Source organism: Ascaphus truei, chromosome 6 (assembly GCF_040206685.1).
Source record: "Ascaphus truei isolate aAscTru1 chromosome 6, aAscTru1.hap1, whole genome shotgun sequence".
Lineage (NCBI taxonomy): Eukaryota > Metazoa > Chordata > Amphibia > Anura > Ascaphidae > Ascaphus > Ascaphus truei.
In genome coordinates this window covers 52,465,855-52,493,777 of record NC_134488.1, presented here as the reverse complement: position 1 = coordinate 52,493,777, position 27,923 = coordinate 52,465,855, and the positions used below count along the sequence as shown (strand labels likewise).

The following is a 27,923-nucleotide window of genomic DNA, read 5'->3' as shown; positions in this document are numbered from 1 at the left end:
AAACAATGTATACAAACATCGTGCATGTGCACACAGAAACAAGGTGTGGAAGGTAGATTCTAGACAGGTCACAGGGGAAAGAGGGGGGGTGGGGGAAGAGGGGAGGGGGAAAGGGAAGGGGGAAAGGGGAGGAAAAAAATGGGGGGAAAGAAGAGGGAGAAAGGGAGGAACACAGAATGGAAAGGAGGTGGGGGGGGAATGATGGGAAAGAGAGAAAGAGACCGCAAAAAGAGGGGGGGTGGTTTTGGGAAACCAAAGAGTCAAAGGGGAATCGACCAAAGGGCACAGATACAGAACTGAACCAGCAGGCTCATACCAGAGTACTGGTATCCAGACATTCATTTAGACCCCCGGGGGTTAGTGTCCCCAACCGGTGGATCCAAAATGTCTCCCTTCGACACAAAGATTTAAAACGATCCCCGCCTAGAGCATAAGGAGGAATGTGCTCAATGCCCATAATAGTCATGGATTCTGGATCCTTATGATGTATGCATGAAAAATGTTTTGGTAGACTATGGGTAGTAGCACCATTGATCACATTCCTCCTATGCTCCAGGAACCTGGTACTAAGGGATCGAGTGGTGCGACCCACATATTGAAGGCCGCAACCACATTGCAAGAGGTAGACGACAAATGTAGTCAGGCAATTGATATTGCCCCTAACATCATATCGTCCACTCTTATGAAGGGAGACAAACTCCGATTTGGTGTTAAGATATTTGCAGGTGATGCAACGGCCCCTACCACATCTATGGTTGCCCATCTGGCCCAGAGATGTAGCATTGGCAGTCACAGTAGTGGGTCTCAATCTGCTCGGAGCTAAAATATTTTTAATGTTTTTAGCCTTCCTATAAGCAATAGGTATATGTTATGGGAGTATATTGCCCAAATAAGGATCGCACTTCAAAATGCTCCAATGAGTATTAAGTATACCCTGAATAGATCTGTGGGATTGGTTAAAGGTAGTAATGAACCGTGAAACCCCATCATTGTTAACCGATCCTTTCCTGGGAGTACTATAACTAATATGTTTGGTAGTGGAGCACTTATTAAGTAATAATAATAACGACACTACGTCATCACGTTGTTTGCACGCTTTACGGCCCGGAGCGTGTGGAAGCTGAATTGAGGCCAACTCGAATGCCACACTGTGTGGAGGACTTCAATCGATCGTGTTAAGGACGGCTGTTGTCGGGTGTTGCCCAGAGATTCTGTTTGGACTGCAAGCACGTCACGGGACGGTTCCTGCATCGTTGGTGATCTTTTTATCACAAATTGCCTGTTTATCACTTATACTTTGTAAGTGTTTTTAATCCCTCCACCATTCCCTTCCCTATATTAAATGTACAGGATCACACTATGGGGCGTGCGCTCTTTGTCTTCTTTTTGTGTGTATATATATATATATATATATATATATATATATATATATATATATACATGTAGAGGTATCAGAACCGTGTTAGCCGAGCTTCAATAATGCTTTATTCATTGTAACACCGCCTGAAGAAGAGATCAGTGTATCTTGAAAGCTCGCACAAATAAAAGCATTTCGTTAGCCACAGAACGGTATTGTCTATTTATTTTTTATTTTATATAGTATATATATATATATATATATATATATATATATATATATATATATATATATATATATATACATATACAGTATATATATATATATATAAAATCAGGCAAAAGGTGACACGTCTGCTCATTTGCATGTCATTTCACAGAATCCCTTGCTGCAATGGAAGCACTGTATGCTGGGTGACGAAAAGCATGGTTACATACCTGTCTAAGATGTGAATGTGCTCACAAGTAAATGTAAATATATAGCAAATAAAAAAGTCGCTTGTGAGCATATTCACATGTCTTAGACATGTCTGCAAACCCTGCCTTTCACCATTATCACCTAGCATACAGTGCTTCCATTGCAGCAAGGGATTCTGGCAAATGACATGCAGATGAGCACACCGTGCAACCTTTTGCCTGAAAAACATTTTTACACACATGTGCGTGTGTGTGTGTGTGTGTGTGCGTGTGTAATATATATTCTTACAAATAACACTGCCACATTGACAGAAGAATGAAAATGTTAAAGGGTGTTTGGTCATATTTCAACAGAGATTAATACAATATATATGTACATACTGCATGAATATGTGTGTATATATTTATATGTGTGTATATATATATATATTTATGACCTATGTACACATACAGTATGTACAGATGTAGATTATTAATCTCCTGTTAACTGTGAATAAACTCATTTAACATGTTTCATCTTTTATCAATGTGGCAGTGTTATATTTAAGAATATATATATATTCTTAAATATAACACTGCCACATTGATAAAAGATGAAACATGTTAAATGAGTTTATTCACAGTTAACAGGAGATTAATAATCTATGTATGTGTATATATATAACAATATATGTAGAACTTTTAATTTTACTACAATGCTATACAGTATGTAAACTAGAAGGAAAAAAGTAAGCTAAAGGTTTCTGACAGAAAACTAAGCACTAGAGTTTTACTCCTGTGGTTTATGTGATACTGAAACCATCCATGATGAAATTCATTCTCATTAATCCACTTTAGGTTCTACATAGCAGTATATAGATAAAAAGAAAGAAAGAATACCTTGTAGAATTGGCTCGTGTTCTTTTCCTTGCAAATTCATTAAAATTGTGATTGCCATTTCTATTCTTTCAAAGGTTTTACATCTATTTAAGATTTAACAGCTCATACATATGGAAGACATGGCTCTCACATTCAGACGAACTATACTTTTTAGGACTAATTGATTTTGGTAATTAATTTGTTCTACCTGCTACAGCGGATAGAAATCAAGTCAGCGAGCATAAGGATTAGCCCTAGACTCTCTAACATCTTCTATAATTATCTAATAGCATGGGTTGCGAGAATTCTGGCTCTATTAAAACACTTTTAACTATTAACTGTAGTGATTGGAAATGTGATGACGACTCGATTTCAGGAAATTAAATCTTAAAATCGAGAGACGGATGCGAAGTACCTTTTTAAATAACCAGGAGTTTAACATCAATAATTAGAGCAATTTGCAAGAGGCGAGCTCCAATTATCTCGACTATGATGTTGGATAGGATACTAATTTGGGAAAATTGACTTCAGGGAAATGTTTCAGATTAAAAATGACGAGAGAGAGAGAATGGAGAGAGAGAATGGAGAGAGAGAGAAGAGAGAGAGAGAGAGAGAGGAGAGAGAATAGAGGAATAGAGAGAGAGAGAATAGAGAGAGAGAGGGAAGAGAGAGAGAGAGGAGAGAGAGAGAATGGAGAGAGAGAGAGAGAAGAGAAGAGAGAGAGAGAAGAGAGAGGAGAGAGAGAAGAGAGAGAGAAGAGAGAGAGAAGAGAGAGAGGAGAGAGAGAAGAGAGAGAGGAGAGAGAGAAGAGAGAGAGAAGAGAGAGGAGAGAGAGAGGAGAGAGAGAGAGAAGAGAGAAGAGAAAGAGAGAGGAGAGAGAGAGAGGAGAGAGAGAGAATGGAGAGAGAGAGAGAATGGAGAGAGAGAATGGAGAGAGAGAAGAGAGAGAATGGAGAGAGAGAAGAGAGAGAAGGGAGAGAAGGGAGAGAGAGAAGAGAGAGAATGGAGAGAGAGAAGAGAGAGAAGGGAGAGAAGGGAGAGAGAGAAGAGAGAGAAGAGAGAGAAGGGAGAGAGAGAAGAGAGAGAGAGAGAGAGAGAGAGACAGAGAGAGAGACAGAGAGACAGAGAGAGAGAGAGACAGAGAGACAGAGAGACAGAGAGACAGAGAGACAGAGAGAGAGAGAGAGAGAGAGACAGAGAGACAGAGAGACAGAGAGACAGAGAGACAGAGAGACAGAGAGACAGAGAGACAGAGAGACAGAGAGATAGAGAGATTTAAAGGATTTTCATTTCGCAGTTGATCAAACATTGTTTTCTACATAAAAACAGTAGCCTGGATTGAAATGAGTAACGCCTGTGCTTATATTTCACATTTAGCAAAGTTGTACAACATGTAGTAATGCATAGTGACAATTAATGTACAATTTTAGCACCTTGGTAAGCACCCCTCTATGCAATCCAACCTCTCAATTAATTTCAATGGAGTTGAAATCATATCCTCCGCCCTGCTGTTACGCTATTGGTTCTCAAGAGAGACTCTGCTTTTCCCTGACAGATCAAATCTGTTCACATAGCACAAATCCACCTTGATCCTATCTACTGTTTCTGAAAGCTGATGGTTATACGAAGCATACAAAAAATAGACTACTTGAAGAAAAAAAACATTAACTGGAAATTGAAATAGCTATTATTATCTTTTGCATACAATTTTTGGGATAATGAATTTAAATTTTACATCTCCAGTACATCAAGTTTCGGCTCAAAGACCAACTTCTTTTTTTATTGAAGACATTTTGCTACATAAACCAAAACCATTAAGAGATTCTGCTTCCACACATGTTACCAGTTCATTCGCATCTAGAGTTCCTTTTCTCGATTTTGGTTATCCCTTAATGCCAACGCCTACTATTCTCACACCTCATCCTCACCACCCTCTTCACAAACCTGACCACCACCACCACCACCATCCTTTTTTTCTTGCAACATCAGGTACGTCTCTGTTGTTTCCTTTCATATAACCTCAATTGATTGTCATTAAATCGTATTTCCTTGTTTTTTGTTTGAGTGTCCCAATGCATAGTACAATATACTGTGGGTCGATTCCCAATGGTGTAATAATTTGGGTTAACTTCACAAATACAACAATCAATAATATGTTGTGGGCCATGCTACAATTTCTGGCATTTTTTTTCCAAACCAAATTAAATGAAACTGACTATGTGTGGAAACTTTGACATTTTCAAACCAATGCTTAATTAGTTGTCTCAGTAGAAAGGTTCCCAAAACTCTCGTAATTTTTTCAAGCATTTCCTTTTGGTTTTGGAATAATTATATTGAAGATAATGCAGTTGATAGATAATAAAGATAGCATGAATGTTATTTATTTGTAGCTATTTACCTTAAATTAGTCTTTGTAAATCCATGTAAAAATAAAAAAATAAGTTATAATCAGCTATACTTTAGGTCTTAAGAACATACTTTACAGACATTGTACTGTGTTGCCTAAAAAACAGAATTAGTTTACGTGGTATTCATGGTAGTAGAGCCACACTCACTTCAATAAATCGAAAACATGTACAGTACGGTATAGAATCAAACAAAAGGTAAATTACAAAAAAAAAGCTTAAAAAAAACTACTATAGACGTTGCCTTAGAAAGAAAATAGAAACGTGATAAAAATGGAGTTATCATTACGTTTTTTGTTTTGTTAAGATGTTCTGGTCAGAAACACACCAAATTGACCTTTAAAATAGTTCCCTCTGGAATAAAAACAGGATTCCATAAATATACCTACATTCTTTTTATTTAGAAAATATCACATATTTTACAGACGTTTGTCGCACACTACCCATAAAATGTTAAATAAAAGTAAACTATAGTGGTGAAGTCTCCCGGCTTCAAAACTGTAAAAAATAAAAAAATAAATAAAAAAACCAGATGAAAATATATTGCACCAGATTTACCATAGAACAATTTCTCGGGTTTTAATTTGAATGATTTCTAGAATTACTTTGGGGTTTTTTTTTTTTTTGCTCCCGTTTTGCAGCTGGAAGATTTTGAGAAGTCATCCCCTTCATTCGTAGGGTAGATTGTAAGGTTCTGTAAAATGTATGCAAAAGTAAAATTCTGAATTCAAGAATAACTTTCAAGTTGCATTGTCATGCATAATCATTTTAAACTGACAGATGCGTTTATTTTTTATTTTTACTTGTGCAGCAATGAGCAAGCAGCAGGGTGTTTACTGAAGGAAAACGAGTGGAGTGCATAGTAAAATGCACGCTTAATGTACACTTACACCTCTCTTGCTTTCACGTACAGTACAATAAGTTCTTTAGCGTCTGGAGGTTTTTGCAGGACAAAAGAGGAGACATTTCGGGTTGCATCAAAACGATTATTTTTTATTATTATTATTTATATGCATTCCATTCTAGAGAGCTCTTGAATATTGCTTTCGTTTTTCTCCCATCTATGTGTGTTCTAATAATGAATGGTGAAACAGGAAAAAAAGAACACGAAAAATTATCAAGGACACAATATAGCAAGAATGAACAAACTGACACTTCGCAGGTAAACGTCTATACTTAGAAGAGACTATTATTTATTTATTGTGACAACACTGATCCAAATAGACGCTAGGAAATAAAATTGTTTTTTTTTTTTTTTTCAATTAAAATAGGGAACTTTCGTTCCCATGTGTTAAAACGAGAGAGAGTACAAACATAATAATATTATCATGCCATTACAAAAAATGAAAATTCCCCTTAATCTGTTTAATCTTTCTTCGTTTAATTGATGAGATATTAGTAAGACAAATGTAACATAAGAAATGTAAGTAAAATATATTTGCTATCATTGATATCTTTTTTATTTACAAAAATATTTTACTAGGAAAAAATATCTTTCGTTTTCTATTATGTCCTGGTTATGTCATTCCTTTGCTTTCTTCATATCAATTGTATTATGGCCTGAACTGCATCTTTAAATTGCACAATACAATAGGTTCAGCTAAAAAAAATATTTCAAATGCATTCGGAAAATAACCTTTTAGATTTGGGGGGCAAACACTGATCATCATGTCCTGGTTTATTTTAAGCCTTGACATCGTATTTAATGTGTATAAAACACCATATAGAATTATGAAAAGATTGTCTTTGTAGAACAATGTTCATTATTTCATCATATCCTTTAATATGTTTCCTACTTCCTGTTATATCATTTTAGGTTTGGTTGAAATGAAAACTTCTATACAAATACAGTAGATATTACTGGTATATGGAAAATGTTACAACTGATATAATCTGCTACTTTTTGCACAATGTATCTTCATTTACACACCAACACTATGAGCTTTGTGGATATTTGTTATTTCCGAAAAATGTTCCTTGGGAAAGAAAGAGGAAGTAACTTGAAAATATGTATGTTGTTTTTTTTCCGGGTATTAATTGCATGGCCTATGATTAAAACAACTTAATTCTAAGGTGTTCTTCCCTCAGGTTTGCCTGTGCCTGCTCTGTTTCCACACCACACCGAACTCCCTGGAAAGCACTGCCGCCGACGTAAAGCCCGCACAGTCTTTTCTGATTCGCAACTATCAGGGTTAGAAAAAAGGTTTGAACTGCAGCGTTACCTATCCACACCTGAAAGAGTGGAGCTTGCAACAGCCCTTAGTCTATCAGAAACTCAGGTAAGGTATGACACTTTTTACGCTGATAACGGATCGTTTAATTCTGCTTTTATTCCCCCCCCCCCCTATTTGTATTGATCTTTAACTGATCAGTTTGATTTGCTTTTTCTTTCAGTTCTAACACTGCTTTACAGTAAACACTGTAAAGCAACACTCTATGGTGTGAAGTTTATTCATGAGGATTACCTTCATTACCATTTTCTATGATCAATAAATGTGCATAAAATAATTATATTTATATATAACAGACATGCATTGTCAAGCAGTCCGTTTTTTACCATTGTTTTTCTCTTCTTAAGAAGATACATATATAATCGTTATAGTATTTCAGAATTCTCTGTAATACAGTGGCCGTGAAAGTGAGCATTCATAAGGAAGATCAGAGTAAGCAACATGTGTAAATGTTACTGTAGGTTATGACAGGTTGTATGTAAAATAAAATATACACACTTAGCAGCAATATGCAGTGACTATGGCCTATTTAATATTATGTTAGATACAAGTGAGTGATCTACTGCGTCTGCTATACATATTCACTCGGTTTCTTGTTCATTATAGGTAAAAACATGGTTTCAAAATCGAAGAATGAAACACAAAAAGCAAATAAGAAAAACGCAAGATGACACCAAAAACCATGCTGTTGAAGATCATTTAGACCCCAGTTCCAGTGAGACTGAGTTAGGTGACAAAAATGGAATGGAATTAGCCAGAAGCAGCAATCAAAATCTATTCATTAGGGAAGAAGCTGACGAGGACGTTGATATTATTGAAGATGATATCTGTCCAACACAGCATTTATTATAAAATATTGCTTTTTCAACAAGTTAAAGGAACAAGTGGAGGTCAACTACTTACAGGTTATAAAACAGCCATAAATAGATACCAGATACTATGCTCTGCCTGTGTATATCCTAACTATAGCTTATTAGCTACACGCTACGCTTAAAGTACTGTATAATCATTTCAATTCAAGACCATCGAATTGTTTTTATTGTAAACTGCTGAATTTACAAGCCTAACTGTTACACAAATATAGCATACATTTACAGTATTATTTGCAATTTATTGCAATTTATTGCACTGTATTGCAGTACCTCTCAAAACATTTTCATGTTTTCAACAGATATTTTGTTAGTCGCTCTTATTTCTTAATTGAATAGTCTACTGTATAATAATACAAAAAACACAGTGTGTGAAGTTGTAAATACAACTAATCTGAAAAATATTCCCAGTCATTAACAAGAGATACGTTATACACTTGAATGGCTAAAATACGTGTAAACAGACAAGACACACTTCAGCAGTCTTTTCTTTGCAAACAGCGTTCTTATTAATATGTCTTGCGGTGTTCCCCAGATAATTTCCAATTCATAACCTTGTATACAGTACGTTTGAACCACCATACAATTGTTATCGAAAGTATTATAAATAATGTACAAATAAGTGAATTAGACATGTTTACCAGTGCATTGATTGTACAAAACCCCGCTGTGTAAATATTGCCGAGAAAACAGTGATTGCTGACTGAAATCAAGATAAGCCATAGTGGATGTCAAACAAACTCCTGACTGAGAGCTTTTTCTTGCAATATGAAGTTCCATATTTTAATTCCCCATGGTTACAGTTCAGTATTTGTTCATGGCCTTGTTGTCTGCAGCAGTATTACAACTGGAACACTTTACATTTCTAAGGCTTATGTAATATTTGTGTACAATCTACTCTGTGAAGTAATTGAGAATTTTACTGTGTATCATTTTCTATCATTGATGCATTGTAAAACTGCATTATAGTTGTGTAGGAATTATAACGCAATTCTGCAACATTTATTTGGAATAAAGTTTTTTTTATATGCTGGAAAACAAATTATACTATCCGTAACACAATGTTAGATATTTTTTTTTAAATCACCGAGTTAAACAGTAACGAAATTAATTGACGCTTGCTTAAAAGACGCTGCTTTGGAAAAATATTACTTTAAGTCCATTTTGTCTCCTCTTTCATTTAGTAACCTTTCTTTTGAAGAAAGCAATGAATCTAACGCTTTTTATTTTAACAGGATGTAATTATTTTTCTACATTTTTTTTAATCAATTGATTTTCCTACCTTAAGTAAAGTTTAAATCTACATATGCTAATCTATACAGGAGCCTTTTTCATACAATCTTCATCCTTGTACATATATGTCGATAATTCAGACAAGAGACATATTCTAATTTTTGTAATGTATCCTGTTTTAATAAATGAATAATGCGACTACACATAAGTTATTGTTTGAAATAAATATGACGAATACATTATTTCTATTACTCGCTATTATATCGTAGGTCTTAAATGGTCTTAAAATCAGACTATTTACACAGATACCTAACTGAAAGCGAAGGAAATTAGCTAGTGTTCCAAGGGTTTATTTTATTTTTTAACAGGAAACACTTTCAATCACGCCCGATTATAAACCAAAAATGTTAGTTTTTCCCAGTTCTCCATACCAACATTTTTCTGTCTACAATAATTAACAGTTACAATGTATGTTTTAGATACAGCTGATATATTATGCGATTTTATATTTTGATTTCGAAATCAATTTTAAATCAACATACATACAGACGAAAGGAAGCAAATTAACCATTTACAATCAACATGATAAAAATAAGGTATTCAACTGCAAACTCAATATGGATCTCTTTCCTCTGTCCAGTAAAAGTGCAATAATTGGGTCAGCCTAACAAATCCAAGGACACTCTTTGCTTTTATAAAATAAAACTTCTCTAAAACATTTAAAATATATAATAACAAGGCTTTTTATGACACCTACTATTTTGAAAACCATAACTAGCCAAACAAGTGGTTCCTTACTATATAAGGCATGCATCGCAAAACACTGCCTCCCATTGTTTCTTTTAACGCTTCGCCTATTGCTTTAATTCATTAATTAATTAATTAAAGTCAATCACATATAAGTGTTCAGTTTCATCAGTTCCACACCTCTTGTTGTAAACCTTTTCTCAGATTTAAAGTTTGAATTTTTGATTTGTTGAAAATATAAATTGTAAAAAAAGAACTCGTGAAATACTAAAATGAACAAATTGGTATATATGTAGGGGTAGAGCATATTAGTAATCGGTTGGTAAATTAAGACAAACTAAACTGATGTGACATATGTTTATTGTCTCCCTCAAACACTCGGTTTAAGCGACATTTCTGGCTGCATATTTAGTGTATGCATAATGTGTTTTGTGTACTTCTATAAAAGGTATTGTTGTTATTATTATGTGTGCATTTGATCAGATTTTGGTCCACTGTTCATCTGCGTTTTAAAATGCTTGTCCTTTTGGCCCATGTCCCAAAGCACTGGGCCACATATGAATAGGTTTTGTTGCATATGTATGGGGATTTTTTTTATTTATTTTGATAGGTTTTGATTTATGAAAAAATATTTTTAAAATAAACATTTATGTTATAGAGGTCAAAAATAAGAGTGAATGCCTGGCTCATCAACACCAATAAAAAAATAATAATAATTTCTTCTGTGTCAAGAAAAGTAGTTGATTTTAATCTGAAAAAAAATTGCAGCAGATTTTTTAGAATCTCATTACTTCTGTCATTTTCTTGTGAGGAATTGTGTTAATTTCTTAAAGTTTCAATGACTGACTTTTTTTTGTGGGGGGAAATACAGGTTAATATAAAAATCACTAGAATGCATTTTATTGCAAGTGATTACAATTTGGCAGTTTTGTGTTCCCTCAAATATAATGTTCTCAACTTTTATTTGAATAAACATATTTTGGATTTTTTTATTTGGGTAGATTGTATTGGGGTTGATTTATTTAAATAAGTAGTTTAATGCAAAATGCAAAATAGCTTATTTTAAAAGCATATATCATAATGCGTACTTTCAAAATAACACATTTATTTGATTTTTATTTGTGCACTTTACCTTATTTGAAATTAATATTATATATATATATATATATATATATATATATATATATATATATATATATATATATATATATAAAACGAATAGACAATACCATTCGGTGGCTAATGTGCGAGTTTTCGAGATTCACTGATCTCTTCTTCCGGTGGTGTTACAATGGATAAAGCAAGAAAAGTTTAACTTAAACAGAGTTCATCTTGGAATGTTATCTGTTATATGAACTGTTTTTAAGTTAAACCTTTCTTGATTTATCCATTGTAACCCTGCCGGAAGAAGAGATCAGGGTATATCGAAAGCTCGCACAAATAAAAACATTTCATTAGCCACAGACCGGTATTGTCTATTCGTTTTTGATTATTAAGCTCGGATAACATAGTACAGATACCTCTACACACACACATATATAAAAATTACATACATTTTTAAATCATGGACTGGGAATTCATGATCAAAGCTACAAAAAGAAAAATGTAAAGGGACTAGAGAGACTTTAAGAATACCTCATGATGTATCACTCATAACACAATATGATGTGCAAAATACAATTTTATGATTTCTATACGTAAACGTTTTCTACCAAAGGATTCCAGAAGGCTGTTAGTAATATGATTTGTTATTACATAGAAAAATATTGCCCGTATGCATGCACAATGTGGGTAGTAATCAAACATTTAAGAACCTTCTGGGATGAACTATAAAGATGTACTTTAATTATTGAGTACGTTAATGCACTGCAATCATCTAAGTAAGAAAATTGTGCCCTATTGTGACGGTGAGGGGGTAACCAAGCTCAATAATAAAGGTTAAGTCCCCTTGGTTACACCTGATCCATGTGTAAAGGTCCTAGAGTGTCAGCTCTTGGACCCATCTATCATATATGCATCACTGAGACTGTGTATAAATTATGCGACATTTCAGTATTTTTGTGTTTTTGCCTTTCCAGGGTTGCTGGGCAGCGGAGCTTGCTAGGCTGTGAGTTTGAGAGTGGGTTTTGCGGAGAAACTTTGATCAGATTGTGGCTATGTGGCGGGGTTCCCAAGTTATGGCATACCCCAAAGATGTACCCGGGAATCAGGTAAGATTCTCGGGCACATTGAAGCACAGTGGTCCAGCAAAATCCTACCCTGGAAATGTTCTTGCGACTCACCGCCAGGGTTCCCTGCTTCAGCACAAACAGGAAAGGTAAAAAGGGCACTGCGGATCAAGGTATCCCCAGAACGGTTCCGGGGTCCCTAGCATAAGGTGGGATGCCCAGTTCATGCCCAAGTCACCCTGAACCTGGTATAGGGGTCCAAGGGGTGCTCCAGCTATGTCATAAAGATTTGAGGATTTTATTGTGAAAGTAAAATTAATATCAGGGTTTTGCAGTGTGCCAGGGATAATGCTGGTAAGAGTAGGGAACATATATTCTTATTCTATCCTTGACTCTAGCCCAGAATACTTAGACCTGTTAAAACACAAGACACAGAAGCAAAGAGTATTTTATTAAATATTTATATTTTATATACATTATTTAATTAATGTATATGCTTGTACCAATGCATATGTGACTTTGGGATTTCCAAGTCCGTGGTTCCGAGGGACCAGATGGCTACCAAGCTTGGTGCACTGAGTCTGCTCGGGACCTGGAGTTGAAAGCCTCAGGGATGCCAAGGTGTTAGAACAGGAGGAGTACTGAAGTTATACCTAAGTACATCTATCCTTGGCTAACAAAGGGTTATCCGACGACCATTTGCCCTGCCCTAGATTCTGCGTTGCCTGGACAGCGGGGGGCTCGATTTGCTAAGAGGCAGAGTTGCCAGATTAGCGCATGCCCCTTAGCAGAATCCAAATTGTTACCCACCTGGCTTCAGTATACCGGCAAATCGGTGATAGGCTGGCAGGAGAATTCCCACGCGCTGATTGGCTGTAGTAGTTTCTGAATGGGACTCTAAAACGAATATGAAACCTTGCAGCCAAACAGGACCTCAGATTCCAAGCGCCAAAACATCAGCGGCAAATTCAAGTTACGAAAAAGATGCTCTGTGAGAAATAGACACGAGCCGGCTTCAGAGATGTTTACTCAAGAAATTTTCAGGGACGTAGCGGTCGCGGCTGGTATTGCATGCCGAATTGCGTTGCAGGACATCCGTGAGTACCTCCCGGTCATTGGAAAGGGCTCCTACAGACGTCGGTTGTTAACATTTAGTTCCAAGGAAGATTTAGCCCTGTTTCCAGTAAGTGTGTTTTCAGTGCAAATTGTGTTACATTGTGTGTATGTCTAATCGTGGAATAAATTGCAATTTATTTTACTGCTTCGTCTTTCTCAATCAAATAATCCCAGTATAAAAGGTATTAATAAACCTGGTCTCCCGTGACACCTATATCCATAAACTACAGTACATTACAGTACTTCATTTCAATGTTTACATTATACATTACATATTATTACAGCAGCTATCATATAAAACTAAATTTTTCCCCACAGTAATAATATTTATATTAGATATTATGCTAATTATGCAACAGGAAGGACAAGGTTAAAAACAATTACAATGCAAAGATTTAACGATAAATCCTTTTATAGTTTTAGTAACTTAATCTTACATAACTATTTTTATTATGCACAGTGTATTATTGCCATACAGCAGGTGCTTATTGTACAGCATATGAAATTGTATAAGATCTGTTAATTGTTTCAATCAAAAAACAATAATGATCACCTAACCGCTCAACCTAATACTCAAGTATTTATCTAAATCTGTATAACATGGTCTACATAGGAAAATTGACATCTACTGTATTATAAAAGTCCTATATTATGCACTCAGTGTGGGATATAGTAAATTGAATATTAGCCCATGTGAACACAATGTCTCTACAAGGGGGTAAACACCCATAGCTGAGATACTCTGACATGCACAGATATATGTCCACATAGAACTAAAATAGAAAACAATACAACTTTAATAACATCAATCTAATATATACGAAAGTGAACAAAATATACAGTGTAAATAATTAAAATCCCTCAATTGGGTGGCAAAAGGAATTGATAACCCAGTATGTATATTGGTGTAAACACATAGAAATGTTTAACCCCTGTAAGGGTCAACATACACATGTAGCAACGGGGAAACAAGTTTCAAACTAGTATTAAAGCTACCTCTAAGATAGAAATATACATTCCAAAATGGGTCGGAAAGATAGGAAGCAGCAACATAAAATATATACATAAACACACTAAAACCTAAGCCACAATTATATAGGCATATATAGTATCAATGCCACTTGGTGGTGGCTAGATTGCATGCAAATAAAGATACTAGATAATATGTAAATCACACCATGTCTAAGCTAGGTATAAATAAGCACTGATGAAGCATGCCGTGTCACACGAAACGTACGTCAGGGTATCCACTACATCACGACGGTGATATTTTTAGGCATGGTGGCGACATTTCGAAGCAGCAGCATGGCTTGTATTATGGTTTACTCGGCTGCCTAGCCATTTGCTTTATACAGCCAATATGCGGTTTAGATCTTCTGTAACTGTTGATACCTCAGCAATCGCAGAATACACCATAAACACTATACCCATTTAGGACCACTGCCTTTTCACTGGCTAGTATCCGAATATGCCCACTCTTACTATATCATATTTGTGATAGACTGTTTGGTCTTATATATGTGCCACATAGTATACAATACATTGCAACAGTTACCATCTGTATTGAAACAGTTACTGTGTGCCTACAAATCCTGGTATCCTAGTCTACCTTATATGATACTAGCTGATATACCCGGCGTTGCCCGGAGGCCGTGAGGGGGGGGCGTGAAAGGCAGGGGGGGCTTGAAAGGCATTGGGGTGCGTGAAAGGCAGGGGGGGGGGCGTGAAAGGCAGGGGGGGGTGTGAAAGTCAGGGGGGGTGAAAGGCAGGGGAGGGGTGTGAAAGGCGGGGGGTGTGTGAAAGGCGGGGGGGGGGCGTGAAAGGCGGGGGGGGGGGAGTGAAAGGCGGGGGGGGGGCCTGAAAGGCGGGGGGGTGGCGTGAAAGGCGGGGGGGGCGTGAAAGGCAGAGGGGGGGCGTGAAAGGCAGGGGGGGCGTGAAAGGCAGGGGGGAGGCGTGAAAGGCAGGGGGGGGCGTGAAAGGCAGGGGGGGCGTGAAAGGCAGGGGGGGTGTGAAAGGCAGGGGGGGGGCGTGAAAGGCAGGGGGGGGGCGTGAAAGGCAGGGGGGGGGGGTGAAAGGCAGGGGGGGCGTGAAAGGCAGGGGGGGCGTGAAAGGCAGGGGGGGGCGTGAAAGGCAGGGGGGGGCGTGAAAGGCAGGGGGGGGGCGTGAAAGGCAGGGGGGGGCGTGAAAGGCAGGGGGGGAGTGAAAGGCAGGGGGGGCGTGAAAGGCGGGGGGGCGTGAAAGGCAGGGGGGGGCGTGAAAGGCAGGGGGGGGCGTGAAAGGCAGGGGGGCGTGAAAGGCAGGGGGGGTGACACACACACACAGTGTCACACACACACACACACACACACAGAGTGTCACACACACACACACACACACAGTGTCACACACACACACACACAGTGTCACACACACACACAGAGTGTCACACACACACAGTGTCACACACACACAGTGACACACACACACACACACACATCACCTAGAGCGACACACACGCGACACCTACCTCTACTTCCGGCCGCCGCCATCTTCTCACTCGGCGCCGCGAGGGAAGAAGGGGGTCCTTCCGGGCGCGCCGCCATCTTAGGCGCCGCGAGGGAGGAAGGGGGTCCACTGCCTGTTCCCCCGCCGGGGATGGAGATGAGCGGAGCGCCGGGAGAGGTGAGCGGAGGGAGGGAGAGGTGAGCGGAGGGAGGGAGACGTGAGTGGAGGAAGGGGAGAGATGAGCGCCGGGAGGGGAGAGATGAGCGCCGGGAGGGGACAGATGAGCGCCGGGAGGGAGGGAGAGATGAGCGGCGGACCTCTACTGGCGCCGCGAGGGAGGAAGGGGGGGGGAGAGATCCGGAAGGGGAGAGATAAGCGCTGGGAGGGAGGGAGAGATGAGCGCCGGAGCTCTACTGGCGCCGCGAGGGAGGAAGGGGGGGGGGAGAGATCCGGGAGGGGAGAGATGAGCGCCGGGAGGGAGGGAGAGATGAGGGGAGGGAGGGAGAGATGAGCACCGGAGAGAGAGGTGTGTGTGTGTGTGTGTGTGGCGCGAGCCGAGGGGGAAGAGAGTGGCAGTTGGGTGACGTCACACACAGCAATCTGATTGGCCAGAGGCTGAGGACCAATCAGATTCACCGCAGATAGCACTAACCTCACTAACCATTCGATTTTATATATTAAGATATCATCATGTGTGGTGATTACTGCTGCTTTATCCCTGCTTGTCTTGCTACTGTAACACATTAGTGTTTATTTATACCCTCCCTGCAAAAGAGGTAAAAGAGAACTTTCACAGTTTAGTGTTAGGACCTGCAAATTTGGTTATGCTTTCACGTGGCTTTCAGGCTTATACCGCTTTGGCCAAATGGTTTAACTACTGTAAATGACTCTTACTCATGAGAATATTATTGTTGAAGTATTTAACTATATACTATTTACTATATATTTTGTCACATTGGATGTAGCATTGTGCTTTTCCGTCTTTTGTTGTAAACATTTGGCCACGCTCAGCGGCATTCCTTTTGACACACACACACACACACACACACACACACACACACACACACACACACACACACACACACACACACACACACACACACACACACACACACACACACACACACACACCACACACACACACCACACACACACACACACTAAAGAATATCACTTGTGAGCACAGTCACGTGTCTTAGACAGGTCTGCAACCCTGCCTTTCAGCCATTATCACCTAGCATACAGTGCTTACACTGCAGCAAGGGATTCTGGGAAATGCCATGCAAATGAGCACACAATGTGTTACCTTTTACCTGAGATCCATTTTTACATGGCACCCCTAAAAGCAAATGCTCTTCTGTACATACAGCTATTAAGCACAGCATGGGATTAGATGCAAAGCCAGTCAAACCACTCACAGACATGTTTCAACCTTAATGGGTCTCATCAGTGTGAGGTTGGTTGTACTGGGTTTGCAATTTTCAAGGCTGGCTAGGTTTATCATACACTTTTTAAGATATGGTGGGTGAAAAAGGTGACAAAAAACCTCAACCGTTAGCATATAGCCGATAAAGAATATCACTTGTGAGCACATTCACATGTCTTAGAAATGTCTGCAACCCTGCCTTTCAACCATTATCACCTAGCATAGAGTGCTTACACTGCAGCAAGGAATTCTGGGAAATTACATGCAAATGAGCACGTGTCACCTTGTGCTTGAAATCCATTTTTACATCGAACCCTGTCACGGAAGACCAGGGATTTACACAGTTATACTGGGATGAAATCCCTGAGCAAAACAAAGAAGTAAAAAAAAATTGTGATTTATTCCTTAGAAACAGACGCACACACAATGGATTACAATATACACAGGAAAACACACTTATTGGGGGTCTGGGCTACAAAACGAAACTTTCCTAGTTGAAATAGTCCTTAAAATAAAGTCTTAGCTTGAAAAGTCCTGGAACATAATTCAGCATGAAGTTCCCGATGCCACCGCTGTATCTCTTCCGGAAATGCCAAAATCCCTTGACCGGGCGATAGTACCAAACGTTCTGGTACTCTTTTTGGCGTGTAGTTGCAGCCGCGACCGCTACGTTCATTTCTCAGAACTTGGCCACGAAAAGTGGGACTTAGAACATTTTCAGCCTTGAAATTTCTTAAGCCGTCTCGCGTCTATTTCTCCAATAGCATCTTTTGGTGAGTTCAAATTTGCCACTGCTGTCTTGGCACTTAAAATCTGAGGTCCGGATTGGCTGCAGGGTTTCTTTATAGTATTTCAGATTCATTCATGAAATACTACAACCAATTCGAGCCTGGTAACTTTACAACCAGCCAATCAGAGGGCTGCCAGTCTTCCAAAGCCGGGCAAGCGGTTCTTCTGAATGTAACGAGGTCATGCGTGAGTTTTCCACCTTAGCCACTTGTCATTCAGAAGCCACCCACTGGGTTAGGTGCCTCCAAGTCTGGGAAGGCAAATGCTAGCCGCGATGGCCGGCATTGTTTCCCAGACTTGGGTATTCCACCTAACCATCCTGCCCAAATGGCTTAACCAACTCTGGCAGCATCTGTGGCTTTGAAGTACGGACCTAGGGCAGACTCAGTGGCATCACAAATTGATAACCCACTAGCCCCCTTAGAGTACCGTCGTTAAAAGTCCCAGCTTATAAGTATAGTTTTACATTTACAAAACTTCTCATTTTAATAACTGATTAAACTCCTATAACTTCCATTTAATAATGGGAGAAGGATTGGCTCAGTGAGTAAAGACACTGACTGGCACTGAGGGGAGCCTGGTTCAATTCCCGGTGTCGGCTCCTTGTGACCTTGGGCAAGGCACCAAAAACATAAATTGTGAGCTTTCAGAAGAGCTGAAACTATAAAACCTGAAATAGGCCTCAGAGGTAACCAGCTGGGCATAATACCTTTATTGATGGCCTGGTTAACCCTTCACTGTCACAACCCCATATAATCATGGTCTGCTGCATTGGATTAGATGCAAAGTCAGTCAAACCACTCACAGACATGTTTCAACTTAAAATGTGTATGTGAACCTACCCAGCCTTGAAAATGGCAAAGCCAGTACAACCAACCTCACACAGATGAGACCCATTAAGGTTGAAACATGTCTGTGACTGGTTTGACTGGCTTTGCATCAAATTCCATGCGGTGCTTAAAAGCTTTGTGTGCAGCAGAGCATTTACTTTTAGGGTTTACAGTAGATCTAAATCCCTATCTCTAACCAGTGCTGCCAATCTCTCCGTGGGAATAAGTTTTCCCACCTATCCTGGAGTTGACAATACTTTTGAAACCTGGCAGAGGGGGCTTCTCATTCTGCTAAGAGCATGCGCCAACCTAGCAACTTTTGCTTCTTGAGCATATGAGACCCAGCCCCTCTACCTGGCGACACTAAGTCTGGGCTGGCCACCATTTGCAAAGCTCCCCAGACTTTACACTAGGATGGGGGGGGGGATACTTGAGGAACCCCTCCCCAACTAACACCTTGGGGACACTGAGCCCTGTGATGGTGAAGGGGTACCCAGGCTAGTAAATAAAGGTATTATGCCTGGCTGATTGCCCCTGAGCCATATCGGGGAATTACAGAGTGCCAGCTCTTCAACCCAGTAATGGCAGTAACACTGTGCTTGTAATAAAAATGTCAGTGTGTCTCCCACCAGGTATAAGGTGGCTAGAACAATGTGATTTTTACTGTAACATGTATTTCAATAGCAGTGTTTTCCTATAGCCGTGCAAAGGAAAAATGATTTAAAAAAGCAGCAGCTAACAGCACAGCACATAGCGTTTAGCTAACTTCGGATAGGAAGGTACTAGAGCACTGAGTTTTGCTGTGAGTGCTGCTGGAGTAAAATCATTAAAAAGGTTATAATGCAATTTTTATACAGTTTCATAAAAATTTATGAAAGAAAGTCCCCCTATTGTAATAGTAATAACATTATGGGCATAAGGGTATTTTCCTTCAGACGGCCGGAACAGAGGGAAACACTCAAGATTATAATTACCATACTTTAGAAATGTTTAGCAGGGAATTCCTGTGAGTGAGTCATGCATAATGTAGCCCCGGACTTGTAAGACATCCCGCTAGCATGTTCCAAGATGTCTGGAAAAGTCCGGAGTTAAAAAGGTTCCGACATCTTAAGGTGCTAAGCAGGGAGTGGTAATTACAAGTTCCCTCATCCTAGCAGATGTCCAGGTGTCCGGGTGAAATAGACAAAATGTTGCCAGGAAAGGGGGCTTGGTTTGATGTGCTAAGTGGCAAAGGTGCGAGGTTCGCGCATGCCCTTAGCATACTAAGAAGCCCTCTGACCGGTGCTTGGATGTACTGGCAACCTGTGGATAGGTGGGTTATTTAGTTCCCATGCAGCGGTTGGCTGCAGAGCTTAAATATAGGGATTTTGACTGTTTAAAAATCCCTGCAGCCGATCCGGAGTTAGAGTCATCATGCGGTAACAGGGATTCATTTAAGCTGGATTTTAAACTTTGCAACATCGTAACCCAAGTCGACTTCGTAAGAACTAAGGAATCCAGAATTCTACGGTGGTAGAATGAAGTAAGCAGCTGTAGAGGAGAAACAGGTGTTTCGAGAGGCACCCCTATCCAAAGACTGTTTTCGGCTTTATTTGCGCACAACTCCCTCTCCTGGGAAGTTGTGCCTAAAGACTCTGTTTCTAAAGATTTCGTTTTGGAAATAGAAGATTTAGTTTTGCCCATCCCAGTAAGTGTATTTCAAGTGTTTTTTTTGCAAATAATCGTGTGTATGTTCATTCTGTAAATAAATTACAATTTATTTTATCTCTTGCTTTGCTTAATCAAAGGATCCGGGTATTTTGGTGTTAAAAGCATTGGTCTCCCATGACACTAGGCTGTAAGTTTCAGGGTGGGTTTGTCAGAGAAAGTATTTACAGAATGTGTCTATGTATCGGGGTTACAGAGTTAAGGGATACCCCAGGAGTTGGATCCGGGAATCGAGTGAGATTCTCGGATGCAATCAAGAACATTGCTCCAGCCAAACTCTGACTCTGAAAGCGCTATTATGACTCACCGCCAGGATTACTGCTGCAGCACCTTCCAGACAAGGTAAACAGGCATGAAGGGGTTAATGTATACCTGCAATCATACACGGGGTTCCAAAAATAAAGAGAGGTCCCTAGTATAAGGAGAGCCACCAGATACATACCCTGGACCTGGTATAGGGATTCATGGGGGACTCCAGCTATGTGATAAAACTGTGTGTGCTTTCTTTTGTGTAAACGTTTTTAAAGTCATTTTTAAAGTGTGCCAAGAATGAGGCTAGTGAGTGTAGGCAATATGTACACTCGCTCCATTCCTGACACCAGAACTAGGACTTATATAATTTACCACACATAAGACAGGTCACAGTATAATTTATTAGAGTTATATTTAATAGGTATATGTACTGATAACTGCAGATGAACAGTGAGATTTCCAAGTCATGGATTTCGGGCAGACCAGATGGCTACTAAGCTTGGTGCCTATGGGTCTGTGCGGAGTTAGGACTTGAAAGCCTCAGGGATGCCAAGATGTTATTTCAGGAGGGGTACTGCAGTTCTGCTTGAGTACCCACATCCTGGGCTAACACAGGGCTATCCAGCCACCATTTGCCAGAGCCAAGACTCTGTGGAGTCTGGACAGCGGGTGGACTCGGTATGCAAAGAGGCAGAGGTGTCAGGTTGACGCATGCCCCTTTACAGACTGAGAAAAGGTGCCCTCCCATCTTTACAATACAAATCGGTGATTGCTGGCAGGAGAATTCCCACACTCTGATAGGATGTAGATGTTATTGAAGGAGACCCTGAAACCCATAAGGGGACTTGCAGCCAGTCAGGAGCACAGATTCCAAGTACCAAACCAACAGCAGCAAATTCAAAGATGCTCTGTACTGAATAGGCGCGAGCCGGCTTCAAGGATTTTCAACTCAGAAAAGTTTCTAAGTCTTGCTTTTGAGAACGTAGTGGTCACGGCTGGCATTGAATGCCGAAATCATTACCAGGACTTCCATGAGAACCTACCAGTCAAGAAAAAGGGCTCCTATATAAGTCATTTTTGCGAATTTCATTCTAAAGAGATTTAATCGTTAGCCCCGTTCCCAGTAAGTGTGTTAACCCTGTAAATGGTGTTACATTGTGTGTATGTCTTTTCCCGAAATAAATTGCAATTTATTTTACGTCCTTGCTTTGCTCAATCAATGATCCCGGAATATAAAGGTGTTAATAAACTTGGTCTCCCGTGACACGCTTATATTAACTGGTGGAAGAGGTGGGATCGATTGAGCCTATGTTATAAAATATTGCGGGGTCTTATAAAGAGCTGGAAACTCAAAGATTGCGAGCTCCCAAAACAAGTGGTAACTTACACATGTTTCACAAGGCAAGGAAAACACAGCTTCTCTTTACCCCTTAGCTTTGTGCCTACAGGCAAACATGGACAAGCAGCCAGGACAGTACTGATCATGGACTGAACAAAGATTGTTGCCCGGTGAGAAAGCTATGGGCTACCGACAGGTCAAAGACTTTACTGGAGGAAGACTTGGAAGCTCACGAAGCCCGGATGGCTTTACAAGAGGAGAACTTGCTTTCAGCTGCAGTTGCAGTGATAATACTTCAGCCAGGGGCACAGGAGGTTAATCCAGCCCCATTGGCGGAGGAAGGACATGGGGAGGGAGCGAGTTCCAACAGGAACATTGTGGGGGCACCGGTTCAGGGGAGTGCGTCTATGTAGCCCCAGAGGTTAATGGACTCGCCACTCCCAGAATCGCCGAACTCCTTCCCTCATGGGGAGAAGGTTTGACCATAAACGAATGGGTCCAGCTGCTTTCAGCTGCACAAGGAACATCAGCCCCGCACTCCTACTTTGTTAACTGGGAGCAAGCAACCCCCCAGGTGGATCATCACAGCTTTGGGAAGTTCGTGGATGGCACAGACAAGGTTGATGGGTTTCTCAGGAACTTTGAATCCCAGTGTCACAGATACAAGGTACCAGAGCATGATTGGGTTTTGCGGCTTGACCCGTGATTGTCTGTGTCATGGGAGACCAATGTTTTTAACACAAAAATTCCGAGATCCTTTGATTGAGCAAAACGTGAGATAAAATACATTGTGATTTATTTACATGAGAAACACAAACAGCTTGAAATATAAAATAATACGAATCAACATTTACTGGAATGGGGCAAACGAAATAAAATGTCCACGGAAAAAAATTCCCAAGAATAAAGTCTCTAGGCACCAATTCCCAGGAGCGGGGTTGTCATGCAAATAGAGCCGTGCGACAGTCTTTGGCTAGAGGCGCTGCATGCGACCCTTGTTTTTCCGCGGAAAGTAAACTTTTTGTTCTGTCCTTGCAGGATTCGTTCGCAAATCCTTAGTTCTAACGAACTCCTGAAGCGGGGTACAATCTTTAGTTACAATGGAATAGTCTTTGTACCGCACAATATCTCTTCACATGATGGAACACTTAGATGGAACAACACTCGATTGGCTGCACAGACTTTTAAAAGCACCAAAGTCCTATCGGTATAATGTGCAGCCAATCCCTACTTGGGAACAACGTATCCCACCTATTGGCAAGGTTTGCCCACACTTCATGGAGCCGGGCAGAGGCTTCAAGTTATGCTACGGTCATGCGTCAACTTCGCACCTGAGCAGCTTAGCATACCTAACCAATCCCACTACCCTGGCGACATTTCTTCTGCCGGTCCCCGGACATCTGGACATCTGGCAGGCAAACCTGTTTACATTCATTTCTCTTCACTTAACCTTTAAAGTGTTGGTACCTTTTTAAGTCCGGACTTTCATAGAAATTCTGGAGTCATCTCAGCGTGATGTCTTAGAGGTCCTGACTTAAGTTTATGCATGTACTTGTGAATCCGCAATGTATCCGCTGCCCTGCCTGTCTGAATGTTAATTTCCTTCTTCTCATAATTTTAATACACCAAAAGAGGGGGACTTTCATTCACTACTTTTTATAAAAGTTAATAACAAGAAAACATAACTGCCTTACTGTTGGGACCACAGCATCATTCCAACCAAAATTTACAGCGCTGGCATACTCCTGACCTAAGTTAGCTCCCTGCATCTGTGCTGTGTGGAAAAGCGGCTAGCGGTTTTAACACCCTTTTTCCACTTTGCGGTTTGGCAGTGAAACATTGTTACAATACTCGGGATTAATACATAAACGCGACCGCACTCATACAATGTAGCTTAGTATAACGATGTGGTACAGTTATTGTGGTTGCAACACTCGGAACTAATACATAACTGTAACCGCACTCATACAATGTAACTGAGTATAAAGATGTGGTAATTGTGGTTGCAACACTCGGAACTAATGCGTAACCGTGAGCGCACTCATTCAATGTAGCTTATTAAAATGCATGTGGTCCCCTTATTCCTAGCAGGACACACACAGACAATTCTAACGCATTTACAGGCTTTCAGCCAGCAGTGGTTGCAGGATTTACACTTCACATTTATAATATGACTCAGGGGTACCCAGACAGGCATAATACCTTAATTTACTGGCCTGGGTACCCCCTCACTGTCACAGTCCGGTGCGGCCAAAGAGACTTTGCAGGCGAGGATGGCAATGACTATAGACATGTGAAAGCCCTGTTGCTCACCCAGGATGCCTTCAACCCAGAAGCGTACCAGGGCATGTTTCAATCCGAGGAGAAATGGCCCAGAGAGTGCTACATGCTGTTTGCCTCCTGCATGGCTTTGCATGTGGGACAGTGGGTGGCGGAGTATGGTGCTACTAAGTACAACTTGCTTCTGGACTTAATCTATAAGGAACAGTTTTTAAAGCAGTGCCCCGTGGACATGCGGGAATGGATCTTTGACCGCAAGCCAAAGAATTACACAGACGCTGCAAAACTGGCTGATAAGTTTGACACCAGTCGGGTGGTGTTGTGCAAGAAAGGGGCTACCCAGGACCCAAACACATCGGCCAAGGGAGCCAAAAGCACTCCTCGGTGGAAGAGTAAACCTGCAGCAGATTGAAGTGCACCCAAAACTGCAGAGTTCTGACATGAAAGGAGTTGCTTCCAGTGCAACAAACTGGGCACATCAAGCCAGACTGTCTGGACCGTCTGAGGTCCGGTGGACCCCATCAGGTGCAATGTTCTCCAGCTGCGAAGTCAGTCGCTTGTGGGCGGCAGGCACACACAGAGGAGCGAAGTACAGACCAGTCCTGAGGGGAACCTCCACGGAGAGATCTGCACTTGTCCCCCAGGAATCAGAAGCGGAGACAGAGGGACATCAGATTGCACCAGTCGGGATGCAGTCCAACGATGTCCAGCAGAGGCATCTGCGACAAGTAACCTCACCAAGCAGCCAGCTTTCTCGACTCCGGTGCTGCTGTTACCCTGGTCCGACCTGATATGGTCCGGCCAGAGGAATTGCTCCCGGGCACCGGGGTGCAAATGATCATGCCAGTGATCAGGAGGACCAAATTTTCTCCAGGTTGCCCGGGTCTTTCTTGATTGGGGGGCCAGACATGGCATGAGGGAGGTGGGGGTATTGCCCAGGTTAGATGCTGAGGTCCTCCTTGGCAAAGACTTGGGGCATGTAACATGCATTTGTACGGCAGAGCTGGCTCCTGTTGCAGCGATTACTAGGAGTCAGTCATCAGGAGTTAAACCTGAAGGATCCACCGTCCCCCTGCAATTGGGATTGACAGTTCCTGGGGTCTCTGAGGAGGCCAGACAGGTAAGCCTGACTGGGTCGCGACAGTGTACTGACATACCTTCCCCTTTACCTGTTCCCCTGATTTAGAGACTAAGGAGGGGTGGCCAGAATTAGGGACACAGTTTGCTCTGGACTTCTTTGTTTCTTGTTTTATACAATTAGCCACGCCCAGTAGCACTCCTTTTGACACTTATACACACATATATATTTTGTGGTAATTTGGGGGGGTTTCTGAGAGCTTGCTCGATATCTGTGTGTTTTTTTTAACTTTGTCCAGCTGGTCTCAGCTGTTTTGGAGGTTAGTGGCTCCTCCCACCCAGGGGTTAAGCAGGTTTTCTTTTCATGCAGATGGTTGCGACAGGTTCAATGCCAGGACCATCCTTCCTCTAATTATAGAGGTAAATAAGGATTTTGACCAGTTAGTGTTAGGACCTGGGATATTATGGTCATGCCTTGAAAGTTGGCTCGCAGTCTTATACGCACTTGCTGTTTGCCTACCGAGACGTACCGCAAGAATGTTCTGGCTTCTCTCCCTTCAGGCTCCTATATGGTCGCAGGGTACTGGGACTTCTTTACCTATTCCGTGTGGGATGAGAAGGGGAGGCTACCAATACTGATGCCTCTCTGCTTCAGTTTGTGGTAGATCTCATGGACGGGTTAATAAAGCTTATGGAGTTGGCACAGGCTAACCTCTGGTAAGCTCAGACCAAGCAGAAAACCTGGTATGATCAGAATGCCCATAGCAGATCATTCATCCCAGGACAGCAAGTACTTGTTCGACAGAACAATTTAATGGCTGCCTGGTCTGGACTGTACACAGTTCTCAAAAATATGAATGGGTGCAACTTTGTTGTACAGTTAGATGGAGAGACAGGTAGAAATAGGACCTATAACATTAATATGCGTAAAAAGTATTTTTCAATGAGTGTGGCATCAGTGCTGGCTATTTGTAGCCTACCGAATAGGGACCCGGCAAGCAATGCTCTGCCTGACCTCCTAGGGGAATCTAGGAAGGTGGGCACAGTAGAGCAGGTCGAGATAGGGTCTCAGCTTAGTGTATAACAACAAGTACAGGCAAAGGCTAAGTTAGAGCAGCATAGGGTTCTGTTCACGGGTGATCTGAGACCTCTGCTAGCATGCGTACAGGGTATCAGCAGAGGTAAAGGGTAGCATAGACAGGGAAGTAGAAGAGATGCTAGCCCTAGGGGTAATTGTCCCAGAGCCTTTGGGCTTGTCCGGAAGTCCTAGTGCCTTAAAAGAATGGGACAACCCGGTTCTGTGTGGACTACCGGCAGCTCAATGTGGGAACGGTGTCAGATGCTTATCCCATGCCCTGCATGGACAAGCTGTTAGATGAGCTCGCGGGGGACAGTATCTGACAACCATGGATCTGTGCAAAGGGTACTGGCAGATCCCTCTGACACAGGAGGCTAGGGAGAAGTCAGCATTCATTACTCCAAGTGGCCTCTATGTTTTTGGTGATGCCATTTGGGATGAAGAGTGCCCCGGCTACCTTCCAATGTCTGGTCAATAGATTACTGGAAGAGGTGCAAAGTTTTGCTAGGGCATATCTGAATGAAATTGCTGTGTTCAGTAATTCGTGGGACTCACATTTAGTGCATGAAGCTTTGGTGCGGAATAGAATCAGGGAAGCAGGGTTGACACTGAAGCCTACCAAGTGTCTAGTGGGTATGGCAGAAGTGCCGTATTTAGGATACAGGGTGGAGGGAGGGCACATCAAACCAGAACCAGAAAGTTGGAATCTATAATGTAGTGGCCGGTACCTAGGACCAAAAGCAGGTCATGGCTTTTTTAGGCACCGCAGGCTATTATAGGAAATGTGTGCCCAAGTATAGTGCCCTTTCTAAACCCCTGACGGACTTTACACAGAAGCGACTCCCAGTTCTGGTAGCCTGGTCTCCTACCTGTGAAACAGCGTTCACAGGAGTGCTAGCAAGCAGAGACTGTGAGGCTGGGAGTTTCAGAGTGGGTTTTGCAGAGAAAATCTTGTCAGATTGTGGCTATGTAGAGGGGTCCACGAGTTATGGGATACCCCAAAGATATACCTGAGAATCAGGTAAGATTCTCAGGCACATTTAAGCACAGTGCTCTGGTCAAAATCCTACCCTGGAAACTTTCTTGCGATTCACCGCCAGGGTTCCCTGCTTCAGTACAGACCAGAAAGGTGAAAACGGGGCATAGGGATCATGGTATCCCCAGAATGGTACAGGGGTCACTAGCATAAGGAGGGATGCCCAGTTCATGCCCAGTCACCCTGAACCTGGTATAGGGTTTCAGGGGGTGCTCCAGCTATGTG

The 27,923-nt window shown here is 41.3% G+C and overlaps 1 protein-coding gene across 1 annotated transcript; it reads left to right on the top strand.

Annotated features, from left to right (window-relative positions):
• The first annotated feature begins 4,349 nt into the window (after positions 1 to 4,349).
• Positions 4,350 to 8,119, top strand: BSX (brain specific homeobox). The gene is made up of 3 exons (XM_075603158.1): positions 4,350 to 4,620; positions 7,125 to 7,315; positions 7,874 to 8,119. The coding sequence occupies exons 1-3, from the start codon at positions 4,350 to 4,352 to the stop codon at positions 8,117 to 8,119; spliced, it is 708 nt and encodes a 235-aa protein (XP_075459273.1).
• The last annotated feature ends 19,804 nt before the right edge of the window (positions 8,120 to 27,923 follow it).

What these genes read in the sequence shown, in the direction of transcription:
- BSX (XM_075603158.1), top strand. Translation starts at nt 4,350, where the DNA reads ATGAATTTAAATTTTACATCTCCAGTACATCAAGTTTCGGCTCAAAGA. An exon ending in TTTTTTTCTTGCAACATCAG is followed by an intron (nt 4,621 to 7,124) that starts GTACGTCTCTGT and finishes TTCTTCCCTCAG; the next exon opens with GTTTGCCTGTGCCTGCTCTG. An exon ending in TTAGTCTATCAGAAACTCAG is followed by an intron (nt 7,316 to 7,873) that starts GTAAGGTATGAC and finishes TGTTCATTATAG; the next exon opens with GTAAAAACATGGTTTCAAAA.